Source organism: Pteropus vampyrus, unplaced genomic scaffold, assembly GCF_000151845.1.
Source record: "Pteropus vampyrus isolate Shadow unplaced genomic scaffold, Pvam_2.0 Scaffold25, whole genome shotgun sequence".
Taxonomy (NCBI): domain Eukaryota; kingdom Metazoa; phylum Chordata; class Mammalia; order Chiroptera; family Pteropodidae; genus Pteropus; species Pteropus vampyrus.
Genome location: NW_011888806.1, coordinates 7,332,123 through 7,346,057, shown reverse-complemented (window position 1 = coordinate 7,346,057; position 13,935 = coordinate 7,332,123). Strand labels below are relative to the sequence as shown.

Here is a 13,935-nt window from a genome sequence, read left to right as displayed (position 1 = left end):
CAAATGACTTAATAAAATATTTTTAAATCACTCAATCTCTGATATAACTTGAAACATCTGAATATTTTTCACTACATATCAAATCTTTGAATATATCATCTGATTTATGGACATTATGTATGTATCTAGTTAAATAGCCTAACTCATACTTTGTTATAGTTAAAATGAGCCATATGTAATTTACTTCTATTGCTGTTTCCAGTTCAGGATAAAAATAAGGTTAAGGGATGATTAACAGAGTAGCTAGATAAGTGGTTGTCTCAATAATATTGATGAAGATATTGAGGATAAATCTAAAATGCATTACTATCCCAGAAATTATTTAGCTCCTAGAGTATAATAAATAAAAAATATTCCAAAACATCTCAGGCTATAGATATAATAATTATTTTATATATATGGATCAGCTTCTCCTGAATTTTGTGCTCTTAAAATAGCAGGCAGTGTTCCTTTCTGAAGTTTCTACATTATAACCTATTCCCTGTTCTAATCCAAGTTGTAAGAATTTATTTTCTGGCAGGTGTAGGAATGAAGTCTTGTTTTCTTGGTGGCTTTAAGCTGAGGCTTGTTCCCACTTTTTAGAGGCCACTGCATTTCTTGGCTCATGGCTTTCTTCTCCCATCTTTAAAAGCCAACAACAGCTGTTGAGTCCTCATGTCATCTCTCAGACCCACTCCTCTGCTTTCTTCTTCCTCTTCTAAGGACTCATGATAACACTGGGCTCCCCTGGATAATCCAGGATAATCTCCTCATCTCAAGATTCTTAACCTTAATCACATCTGCCAAGGCCCTTTTGCCATGTAAAGTAACATATGCACAGATTCAGAGAATAAGGGTGTGGATCTCTTTGGCAGGACAGCATTATTCTGCTTCCCACAGAGGAGCATATATAGTAATTGCTATGGTAGAGTTATATGCAGGGTACAATGGGACTGTTTGATAGAAGAAGGCTTCTATAAAAAGAAAGCATCTCAACTGACAAGTGATGGATTAGAAGTTGTTAATTAGCCAAAGGTGTTTCAGGTAGGGGTATGGATCTTTTAAGAAAATAGTTTAGTTACTAGGAGTGGCTCAATTCATTGGGTTTATTGTATGTTTCCAAGTTTCAGATTTACTGGTCCCTTTTATTTTGTTTTATAAATTAAAAAATACTTACTATACAACCCCATTTCTATCACTCACAAGTTTTGTTTTGTTTTTCTATTTTTTACCTGTGGTTCATAGGTAAAAGAGATAAAAAGGTGGAGGTTCCATTTCCATATCATCTACCCACACAGCAGCAATCACGATTGTATTTTAACCATTCAGATAATTGGTACTATTAAGCCACTGAAAGAAAGCCCCTGTCCTATGGCAGCATAAGAGAAGAATATATTTTCCTGTATATTTTCATGATAGCATGAGAAAGATGTCAAATAGAAACAGTATATAATTGACTATAACCATCATAATGAAATTGTTTAGCAAAATTTTGTTATCATAATCTGAGAGAATTAGGCCAGTCAACTGCTTTTTTGTAAGCCTACTAACAAAAATTCTGATACTGACATAGTAAAAATATATACAATCATAACAACAGCAACAACAAAAACAAACAACAAAATTCCCACCTCATTAGGAGGCATTGATTATGTACTGAGCAAAATCAATTATGAGAAACAGAGGGCCTACAATTAATGAATGTTTGTACAGGCAACAAAAACTAATCTCACTTCCCCAGGTACTGTGTTTGACTAGCAAAACCACAATCTCTTCTCTTGCTTACTTTATATCTGAGGTGAGAAACACTACTTTATCAATGAGTAGCCATAAAAAGTGTTCAAAATCCAATGTCTGAACTCCTTAAGATGTATCTGGATGTCATGAATAGGCCATACATTCACAGCCACAGAAGGGACATGTCAAGGTATCTGATATCAAATATATCTGTTAAATTACCAGAATCAATATCATCTTTTTTAGAAAGTAGAAGCACATGAGTCACATGAAACAGAATCAAATAGAGTTAAACAATGTGCTCACGCAGGTATTGACATAAAGCACTTTGATATATTTTTGCAAACCGGATTCTTACACATATTTTTCTCTAGTAACAAATTATAGAAATGTTATCTTAAAAGCTTCTTAACCTGAAACAAGTTTTTAAGTTAATAATCTGACTTCTTTTTGGACACTGCTGTGATTTCACCCTTTATCCAATGTATTTTTTCATTAAATTTTAAAGCTAAAGTACCTCCTAATTTTCATTTTTTCCATTGCTTACCATTTTCCTAATTATTTTGATCAAGATTCTGTACTGAACTTTACCTATTTGCAGGGTTTTTTTTTTTTTACCTCTTATCATTCTATTTCAAACTTTTAGATCATGTAGTTTTTCACTTGCTGAAATTAAGCATCTATTGTCATTGTCCACAATTAATTAAGTCAATTACACTTAAGTTTTATTTTATCTTTTCAATCTTGAAAACATTTTAAAGCCAAAATTATAAGGTTATAACTTCCAAAGATATCTGATTCTTTACCTTGAATATTTTATTGTATTTCATTAAGTTGTTGTCATAGAATTAAAGACAATATTAACTAACAGGAAATGAATAAATGATCCTGTAGAAAGTGTAAAGAAATAGCTTTGCTATACTCAGGGAAGTTAACATTTTATTTTAATATCAGAAATCTAATTTTCCAAATTTCACTTTGTATTGTATATAGAATGTACTCAATTAAGCTTTGTTGTATGAATGGGTGACTGGTTAAATGCTAAGTAAAATTTAGAAAATAAAAACACTTTAAAATCTTTCTGATGTGATTATTCATATTATTAAATACAAAAGCTGGGACTGTTTCAGTATAATTTATCTTAATCATGGCTATTTAATCCTTGATAATTAGTTTAGCCTTTCCTTAGTACTTTGGCTCTTTGTGTCACTGATTACTATTCCATACTTCACCATGTTTTTGTTTTTTTTTTTTACATACAAATTAATTTTCACTTCTGTTTTTTGGCCTTTTAAATTTATTTTCATTTCATTAGGTTGATAATTAGTTTAGCCTTTCCTTAGTACTTTGGCTCTTTGTGTCACTGATTACTATTCCATACTTCACCATGTTTTTGTTTTTGTTTTTTACATACAAATTAATTTTCACTTATGTTTTTTGGCCTTTTAAATTTATTTTCATTTCATTAGGTTTAGAAATTTAAGATAAAGTTTTTACTCTGGAAATATTTATCCATGTAAACATTTACAGCTTTGTCTTAGTACCAGATTAAATGCTATCAAGGAAGATCAAGTAATACATCATCTTATTTGGTATAATTGCTCTTTTCACAATACTTTTTCTATAGTCTCTCAGGCATCTTAAATACTTTTAGAAACTTGCTTACAAAACAGATAACACTTAGAGACTATTTTTTGTCTTATAATTATCTTTCCTGAATATATTTTGCAGTAGCCATACTCGTCTCACATCATCCCATCATACAAACCTTGCCTTTTAAAATGCTTCGTATTATTTTACTGGTACATTATGTTACAGTCATTGATTACACTTTGGGTTTAAATGGGCAGCTTCCTTTTATATGTGCTTCATATGTGCTATAAATATACATCAAGTATGTTTTATTTTTTTCTCATTTTCTGTTTTGTATATAACAAGTTTTTTGTTTTGTTTTTACATTTTTAAATACATATTTTTTTTCTATTCTAAATAGTTTTGAATGGTTCAGGACCATTTTCCTTTTTTTTTTTAAAGCTGTCTACAATTCTGGCTTATGATCAGCCCATGCTTTCTAAAATACTTGAGATACTAGTATGTGCTTCATTACTGACAAGTTTCCCCTCCTCTTTTTGTTAAAAATTAATGTCATATTATGATAATCGAGATATATCTTATATTCCTGTTTTCATTTGACTTACTTTTGGGATCCCCAAAACTCTCATTATTATTTTATTGTTTTTATAAGCTATTGTTGAATCTTGTGGCTATTACTTTATATTGTTCCTCATTTGTGAATCTCATTAAATTTCTGCAGTCAATTTATTAGTTTTTGTAAGCACGAAACACAAACTTTGAAGCCGAATTATTAGAAACCTAATAACACAATCACAAAATAACACACCAGGTATTATTTACTAGGACAGAAAGCCCAAAGCCATTTATTTTCATATAAGACTAAGATGAGCCCTAAAATCATTGAGTAAAAGGTCGATTAACTGAAGTCAGTAGTAGTTCCTTCACGTCTTTTGTCTAGAGAAGCTTAGCTTCATGGTTCTACCATGTTCTATACTACAATTCATTTCTCCTCTCAGACTTATCAGTTAGGAATGTTATCATCTTCTATAAATTATGTTAATCTTTAAAAATTTATAAGTGAAGGAGTATATATAGTCAAGGAGTATTTTTATTATTACATGTTATTAGTGTTTGACCTCAAACTTTTTATCTTTTTAAATATATCTAAAGTTTACATAATTAAAGTCCCATGTAATTTATTGTTGTTGGTTATTTCTTTCCCTAGGTCTAAAATCCAAAAGCATTAATGATCTGATAAAGGACATAGTGAGGCAACAATTAAAAAATTTCCAAAACGACATGCAAGAGACCATAGCACAGCTCTTCAAGACTATATCAAGACTATCAGAAGACCTTGAAAACACCAAACAAAAAATTCGACAAGTTAATGAATCCATAGTTTCAACAGCAGTCCAAGAAAAGTCTATTTTAATTAAAGAAAATAGGCCTACTTCGACTGATATACTAGATCTAAAAAATCGCATTGTGGATATAAGGCAAGAAATAACTTTGACGTGTAAGAAGCCTATTAAAGAACTAGAAGCAAAGCAGACACATTTAGAAGGTGCTCTAGAACGGGAACACTCAAGAAACATTCTGTATTATGAATCCCTCAATAAGACTCTTTCTAAAATGGAGGAAGTACATGAACAGCTTTTATCAATAGAACAAGTATCAGATCAGAACAGCGTTCCAGCTGCAGAATCAGCTAGCGATAATGTCACTGAGTACCTGTCTAGTCTACATGAGAACGTAAAGAAGCAGGGTTTGATGCTGCTGCAAATATTTGATGATTTGCACATCCAAGACAGCAAAATTAACAATCTCACCATCTCTTTGGAAGTGGAGAAAGAATCTCTCAGGGGTCAATGTGAAGATATGTTGTCCAAGTACAGAAATGACTTTAAATTTCAAATTAAGGACACAAAGGAGAATTTACAAGTTTTAAACCAAACAATGGCTGAGGTTCTCTTTCCCATGGACAATAAGATGGATAAAATGAATGAGCAACTAAATGATTTGACTTTCAATATGGAGATCCTTCAGCCCTTGCTTGAGCAGGGAGCATCATTTAGAGAGACAATGACAGATGAACAATCAAAAGAAGCAGTAGTTACAAGGAGAAAAGTGGAAAATCTGATCAGGGCAGTCAACAATCTAAATATTCTTATCAAAGAACTTACAAAAAGATACAATTTACTTAGAAATGAAGCACAGAGTCAAAGTGATGCCTTAGAAAGACGTATCAATGAATATGCCTTAGAAACAGAAGATGGCCTAAATAAGACAATGACTATTATAAATAATGCCATTGATTTCATTCAAGATAACTATGTGTTAAAAGAGACTTTAAGTACAATAAAGTATAATTCCAAGGTTCATCACATATGTACCCAAAATATGGAAACCATTTTGACATTTATTTCTCAATTCCAGCGTTTGAATGATTCTATTCAGATTTTGGTCAATGATAATCAGAAATACAACTTTGTTTTGCAAGTTGCCAAGGCCCTTGCAGATATTCCTAAAGATGAAAAACTAAGTCAGTTCAACTTTCAAAAGATTTATCAAATGGTCAATGAAACCACTTCCCAAGTGATAAAATCCCAGGAAAATATAAGTCATTTGGAGGAAAAAATACTCTCGGCCACAATGAGTTCCAAAGATTTTGAAACTCGGTTGCAAGATGTTGAGTCTAAAGTGACCAAGACTCTCATACCTTATTATACTTTACTAAAAGAAGGCAATATGCTCACAAATGAGAGAGACCAGGCTCTTCAACTGCAGACATTAAATTCTAGATTTAAGGCACTGGAAACAAAATCCATCTATCTTTCAATTAACTTCTCTTTACTTAACAAAACTGTCTATGAAACTTTAACCAAGTGTCATAATGCTTCTACAAGTATATCGAAACTGAATGCTACCATACCTAAGTGGATAAATGGTTCCCTTCCGGATACTCAGCTTCTTCAGAAAGGTCTGACAGAATTTGCAGAATCATTAATTAAAATAAAAACTCAAATTGCCTTATCTAATTTAACTTTATATATAAATCAATCATTGTCTAGCATTCTTGCAAACGTCAAACCTCAGAAGCAAGTAAAATCATTACTGAAGAAACCTAATATGCTTAAGAAACCAGCAGTGAATTTTACGACTGTCCTCGTAGGCCGGACCCAAAGAAACACAGACAACGTTCTATTTCCTGGTAAGCTATCATCAAAAATTACTTTTGACCTCTCTTTCTATTTAAATGGTATTTAGTAGATCGATATGGTTTAACAAGACCCTAAGATATAAAAAGTACTTACTTGAACTTGGGTAAATAGTTAAATAATTCAGAAATCATTGTAGCATTATTTGAATTGGATTCCATCCTGTGTAAATTAGGCATAAATACAAAACAAGTGCTTACAATGTATATATTTGTCTACATGTTTCTTAAGTTTATCTCTGAAAAGATCCCTATAAAACAATCAAATTTTGCCCCTGCAGAACCCTTTTCTTTGCATACAAAAATTAAAGAAAGTTGTTAAACAACAAGCTCCTTGGTGAATAAGACCAGACTGTGTCTTATTCATTCTGGCATTAAATGGCGAAATGTTGGTGTGCCATAGGAACTCAGTAAACATCTGTTGAATGACTGTCTGAATGAGTGCATAAGTGAGGAAGAATTTGATTTGGGTAGATCACAGAAGGCCATGAATGCCAAGCTAAGTGTCTTAGTTCATTTGGGCTGCTATAACAAAATGCCACAGACAGGGTAATTTATCAACAGCAGAAATTTATTTCTCACAGTTTTGGAATCTGAGAAGTCCAAGGCCAAGGTCACGTAGTCTATTCTGGTGAAGGCCCTCTTTCTGGTTCACAGCTGGTGATTTATCACTGTATCCTCCCATGGAGGAAGGAAGTTGAGGAGCTCTGTGGGTCTCTTTTAAAAGAACACTAATCTCATTTATGAGGACTTCGCTTTTATGACCTAAACACCTCCCAAATATCCCACCTCCTAATATCAACTTTGGGGGTTAGAATTTCAGCATCTAAATTTGGGGGTGGGGGAGGGCACATTCAGATGATAGCCCTAAGGCATTTAGACATGATTATGTAAAGAGTAATGTTTGAAAATTTGGAGCAAGGTTTTAGGTGTGGTCAGAAGCACAAATCTAGCTAGTAGTAGTGTGTATCCTGACTGCAAAGAATGAAGTTAGAGATAACAAGTTATGACATTATTGGCAAGAGCAATAAGAGCCAGATCTAGGGAAGAAGTAATTGAAACAGAAGAGACAGATGCGAGAAATGTTATGAAAGTAAATCAACAGAAACAGAAGGATAGTGGGAAAAATAATTTGAGGATCAACCAATCATGATTCTTGTCTTAGTTGTTTCAGTGAGTTTCTGTGGAGCCTTTAGTAAGATCATCTCTCTGGGTCACAGTTTACTTTTTTTTTTAAGTGATGGGAGTGTAATAGATACTTTACCGAGCTAATTAGTACGTTGCGGATTGCATCATCTTAAAAAAAAAACAATGTACACTGTTCACAGGCTGAATGCACAGCACCTGGAGAAGGAGAGAATTAGAATATTCTGAGGTTTTGAATTTGGGAAATAAAAGAGTAGCAGTACCATTAACAGACAGAAACATGGCAGAAGGGGTATAAATTAGGGAAGAAAGAGCAGTTCAGTGCAATGAATATAAACTACTTAATAGTCTCTCTGCATGAAAGCAGTGTTTTATGAATTTGTTTGGCATTTGAGTAATATTAAATTATCTTTCCTTGGTGAGAGAATAGCTACTGATTCCTACTAAAGAAATGGAAGTGTTCCTCTCACATAAGTCGGCTGCTAAATTATAATCCCATTTGGGTGAATTTTGTATTTTATTGCTTTTTAATTACAAAAAGGTGATCATTATCCTAACAATATAACTCCTCATATTTAATCTCTGAATGTTTTGATAATAATAATAAAAGTCATAAAGTAGTGGAATCACAGAACAAGCTATTTAGACATATGTTTTCAAGAGAAAGGCAATATCTCAATAAAAGATGTTCTTATAATAATAATTTTAGAAAAAAATAATAATTGTTCTTTTTCCATACTGTTTTAATCCTTTATCTCCTGGGGAATACTGCAGATGAGTTTCTGTTGAGCTCTGTAGGATGTGTGATTATACAGCAGGCAAACCGTATCTTTTTTTTTTACTTAAACTAAAAAAATACCTGAATCTATACAGTACATATAAATCGTTGAATATTAATTCAAAATTAATTGATTTAAAAGATTTACTGGAACATAAGAACTTGTAAACTTTTATAGAATGAACTATACATGTAAGGAGCTTACAAAAATTGCATTTGTATTTTTATATAGCAGTTAACTCAATATTGGGCTTACTGGGCTAATAATTAACTCATTTCTGATTCTTTGTTCCAAATATGCCTTGATAAAATTGCTTGTTATTCTTTTATTTACTGTAAGTAGAATTTTTACAGGCCTAAAATTAATAATTAAAAGCTTTTTATTTTATTTCAGTGAAGATAACCAATAACTTTGTAAGGGCAATAAAAATATATTGATCTACTTTCATGTGTGGGGTATATATTCACTTTATGTAGGACTAGCAATATAATTTTAAGCAGGTGCACAGAAATGCATGCTCATTAAGCCAGGCCTGCTTTTATGGGCCACAAAACTGATGACATTCATTGGACAACTGGGCAGGTAAAGTCTATGCATGGTGATGAAACCAGCAGATTCAAGCTAAGTTCTCCCATAAGGATAAACCACTTGCAAAATAAACTACTTCCTTTGATGCTTTGTTTTATACATGCTAACATACTGGCTAAATTTGACTGTGTTTCTTTTCATCTTTGCTAGTCTATTAAAAATACCAGATAACCACATTGCTTCCCTACATAACTAACACCATAAAATAATTTATCATTTTACTAATCTCACAATATTATTCAGATTATAGCTGCTATTATTTGCAGAATAAGTTTAGTTTTTAGAAAGAAAACATGGTGAAATTTAATCTTAATTTTAATTACTGATTTACTTTGAAGCTTAATAAAAGATATACTATAATAAGATAATATTGGGTACTATTTATTGACACTATAGATCAGGCACTGTACAAATTATACTATATACATTATTTTATTTAACAATGCCTATGAAGTAGCTATGGTTATTCTTATTTTGAAGATGAGCAAACTAACCCTCAAAGAGGTGAAGTAATATATCCTACCCAAGATCCCGTAGCTAGTAAGTGATAGAGCCTGGCCCCTTGTTTGTTATACATGGCTCATCCTCAACCACTACACCCAAAAAGATCGTAGAGTTGTTCACCTGCCTTTCCCTTCCTTCTGCTTCTGTTTAATGCATCATATCTGTTCCAGAGTCTTGCTATATCTGAATATTCCTTACAGCCAGAGTTGATATTCCCAGGGAGTTCCCTTTCTTGAGAATCCAAATACTGCCCTTAGTTTCTGCACTGACCAGGAGGAAGTTAAAGTGCAACTTCTCAGTCTGGCTTTACTGTGATATGGCCAGTGGGCAGTTGTCATTGAAAGTCACCATCAATTATTCACAAGATCTTCTTTTGACAGGTGCAGTAGAAGGGCAATGTTCAGAGTGCTCATCCCCATCACTTCCTTTGGAGCCATTCTGACATTCGGTTTTGCTAATTATGATTTCTCCTAGGCCAGTGCTGATAAGCTGTTCCAATTGATTCGCTAAATATTTGATTTGTTTCTAAACAGTATTCCAATAGACACCAAAAGGGTTTTATTTCATCTTTAGAGATTTGTTCGTATAGCAATTGACAGACTTGTCCCTGTTGAGAGAATTTGGCTGCTTGCCTTCTCAGAGGAGTGGAATCCTGCTATGAGATCAGATCAGCAGCAACTTTATTGATGATGCAAGCTTCCTGCTTGTGAGACCATTGACTTTTTAACTATTTCCCCAATATTTACCAAATGTTTTTAGCATTCCTTAATAAACTTTTTTTTCTTCATAATTACCCCTTTGACTACTCCTCTTAAGAAAGATTACATTCTGTAAAAGATTTGGTAGTGTACCAAATACAACTTTTTAAATTATCATTACTGTGAATATAAGCAGTTTAAAAGAAGAAAATAAGAACCTAGAACCTAGTGGCTATTTAACTGTTTTACATGACCTTAAAACATTAGAGGCATTTGGGATGACTAAAGAGTGCTGAATTTGGAATCAGGAAACCAAGGTTCAAGTCCTGCCTGGTAACGTATTTATTTGTAATAAGTTATTTTTCTAGACCTTACTTTCCTCATTTATAAAATAAGAATAACATATCCACCTTACAAGTTTATTTTGAGGATTGAGGAAATAACTTAATACAGTATATTAAGTTTGTTATGACTATATGATATAATTTTTAACTATTTTCAATGTTTATATTTTATTTTCTTTAATGTCTTCAGTTAATATTTGATATATAATTATTTTCACATGGCAATATAATTTACAGACTCATGGTATTCCATTGTTCCCTATCTTTACTTTTAGAAGTTACTGTTTTAAACTTAACATATGTTTATAAATGAGCTTATGCTCATCATATAAAGATAAATCAAAAAGAATAAGATACAAAATGTAAAAACTTAACTATATAAAAATGCATCTGCATTGACAGGCACTGAAAAATATCTGCAAATAGCTTTAATAGTTTTTTCCAAGGCATTTTCTACCCTTTATATGCTTTTCCATATTATAAAAAAAAATAACATTTTCAAATATACTTCAAGACAACTAATAAATTTACTTCTATACAATATGATTGAATATAAGCTAATTGAATTTTAAAGGATATCTGAATTTATAATTATAATGTGTTTTATAAGGTCTCCAAAACCACACACAATTTTGACAATCTGTTAGACGCACTCATGAGACTCAGCATATAGTCATACACACAGCTAAGGTTTATTATAGTACAAAGATACATGATAGGATCAGCAAGGGAAACAGACACAGGCAATCTGGAGACATCTATTCACAGGCTTTCTTATGCTCTTTCCCTGCCATGATGGGGCAGAATTGTGTGTACTATTTCTTCCAGTCACAAAAAAAAATACAGTAACGTGTGCAATATTTCTGCCTGGATAAGTCCATCAAAATATTTAGCACCCAAAGGTTTTACTGGGCTTGTTCGGGTTGCTATCACAAAGTACCATAGATTGGGTAGCTGATAAACAACAGAGATTTAGTTCTTACAATTCTGGAAACTGGAAATCCGAGATCAGACCAGCATGATCAGGTCCTGGTGAGAGCCCTCTGCTGGGTTGCAGACTATCAGCTTCTTGCTGTATTCTCGCATAGCAGAAAGGAAGAGTGACAGAGCTCCCTGGGGTTTCTTTTATAAGGACATTAATCTCATTCATGAGGGCTCCACCATCATGACCTAATGGCTTCTCAAAGGCCCCAGCTCCTAACACCATCACATTGGGGGTTAGAGTTTCAACATATGAATTTTGGGGAGATACAGACATTCAGTCCATATCAGAGCTGGCCATGTAGGCACCCTCTGCTTAGCACATACAAAACCCCAGACTCTCAAAAGGAAAGCAGATGTTCAGCACAAACCATATCATTTGTACAAAGAGTCTGGGAACAATGAATGACACTTAACAGTTAGTAAATAGAAGCCAAGTTTCCAGATACAGGTCAAGAGCAGAATCATGCACGTAGGCCTGTCTAAAGATATCAGTCTCAAGCCTGCTATATTAACTCTTTTCTGCTCTTAAAAATGTTCTTTGTGTCAGAATTGATTATCAAGCCTGTCCACTGGGGATAGCCTCCCCAGTTTGTGTCTATAAAGCATATCAGTGTTGAAGAGAATATTAAATGAACAACTTTTTGTTCAATGTTCCCTGGGAGAAGAAAAGATCCTCCATAGGATTCCCCTTTATATGGCAGAATGACAGTTGAAGAAAGAATGCTGACAAATTGACAAGCCTTTTCTGCACCTTATCTTGCAATAAAGTGGCCACATCTAAGGTAAACAGTCCCATACATTTGATTCTGACATCTGAACCAAAATTTATAATGCATGGTCTGCCAATAAAAAGGAAATAGGATGGAAGACTAGGTTGCATTTACGTAGTCACTGCACATGTGTGGGTTCTTTCTCTGATAAGAATCACAGGAGCTATTTCTCAACAATAGACCATTTCTTTGACAACAGTGACTTGGAGCAAAATTTGATTATGAACTCATCTGTAATTAAATACAGTGAATAGATGTCTTTCTACTGGTCATTAACAACATTATAAATTTCAAATTTCACATGATAGCACTATTTAGTGCCATATTGATTATTAAACATGAAAGTGCAGGGATTATTAAATCACGGATTGTGAACTTGCTGCACAATTGTCTAAGTGGATCTTGCATCTTGAGAAAAAAATGCAGCATAAAAATATTAGCCGTGCCGTATATTAATTGCACATGAAGTTTATAAAACATATTTTAAAGCTTTTAATCATCAATTTTACTATACACAGCTTAAAAGTGTTTTTGAAAAGTAATATTTATTATAAAAATTTAATTTGAATCATTCAAATCTGTTTATATTGAATGTCATTGTTTAAAGGGAAATATCTCCTGGAACTTTATTGATGTTATTATTGATTGATCTAAACTCAACTCTAAAAACAAATTACCGGTAAAATTATTACAGCATTTGGAGAACTAAAAATATCAGTGAAAGTTATTTCATGTCATTTGCTAGAATGTTATATGAACCAAAAAACACATCGACATTTTACAAAAAAAGGAAACCATTTTTATAGTTAATCAACGCTCCTTTAAGAATTCTTTATATTCTATGTTTTATAATCTTGAGTGTTAAATTTTAAAATTAAGATATGAGAAACACTGGCAGAAAGATGATATTTTGAAACTCTGGGTGTGGGTGTCATAAACCAGGGGAATACACATGCTGCAGAGAGACTAGACAAAGGAGCAGAGTCAGGGGAACAAGAGCCTTTAATGAGTAGTTGGAGAGAGAAAAGTCAAGAGTGAATATTGAGAGGAGACAAAGAAGTAGTGAGATGAACACATTTTATGTGGACATTATCATCTAATTGTATTTTCTAGCTAGCACTGCTTGAGTAAATTAGAAGTTATGAAAAATGCTCAATAACCCAAAGAATTATCTGAGAAATAAGGAAGAGACATCAACACTACCTGTCAAACATAACCTAAATTCAGTGCCTATATTGTAAAACTAAGAGGTTTACAAAATCATGTATATTTTTATGTAGTAATCCATTATAAGCTAAGAATTTTGTTTGGAAATGTCGAACTACAAATCTGCCTCAAGATCTTTTTAAAACACTTTCTTAGATTAAAGATAGAATAAAAGTACAAGATCATTTTTATTACTCAGTGTTAGATTAGCTCAAAATATTATGCTTAAACTCATTTAAGCAGTTTTTCTCTTAGAATCAAAATAAGCTATCTTTGAAGTTATTACTCTTACTTACAAATTATAATAATTCATAACTGCTCAATTCAATTTAACAAACATTAATTAAGTACCAAATGGTAGCAGATACTGTTCTACATGCTTTGAGTACATCATAATGTTAAAAAAAA

The 13,935-nt window shown here is 32.6% G+C and overlaps 1 protein-coding gene across 1 annotated transcript in view; it reads left to right on the top strand.

Annotated features, from left to right (window-relative positions):
- MMRN1 (multimerin 1) overlaps positions 1-13,935 on the top strand; it is a 57,533-nt gene that overhangs the window by 31,355 nt on the left and 12,243 nt on the right. The window contains exon 6 of the mRNA XM_011356284.1: positions 4,517-6,502. Coding sequence (XP_011354586.1) covers positions 4,517-6,502 — 1,986 coding nt within the window. The remainder of the gene's footprint in view (positions 1-4,516; positions 6,503-13,935) is intronic.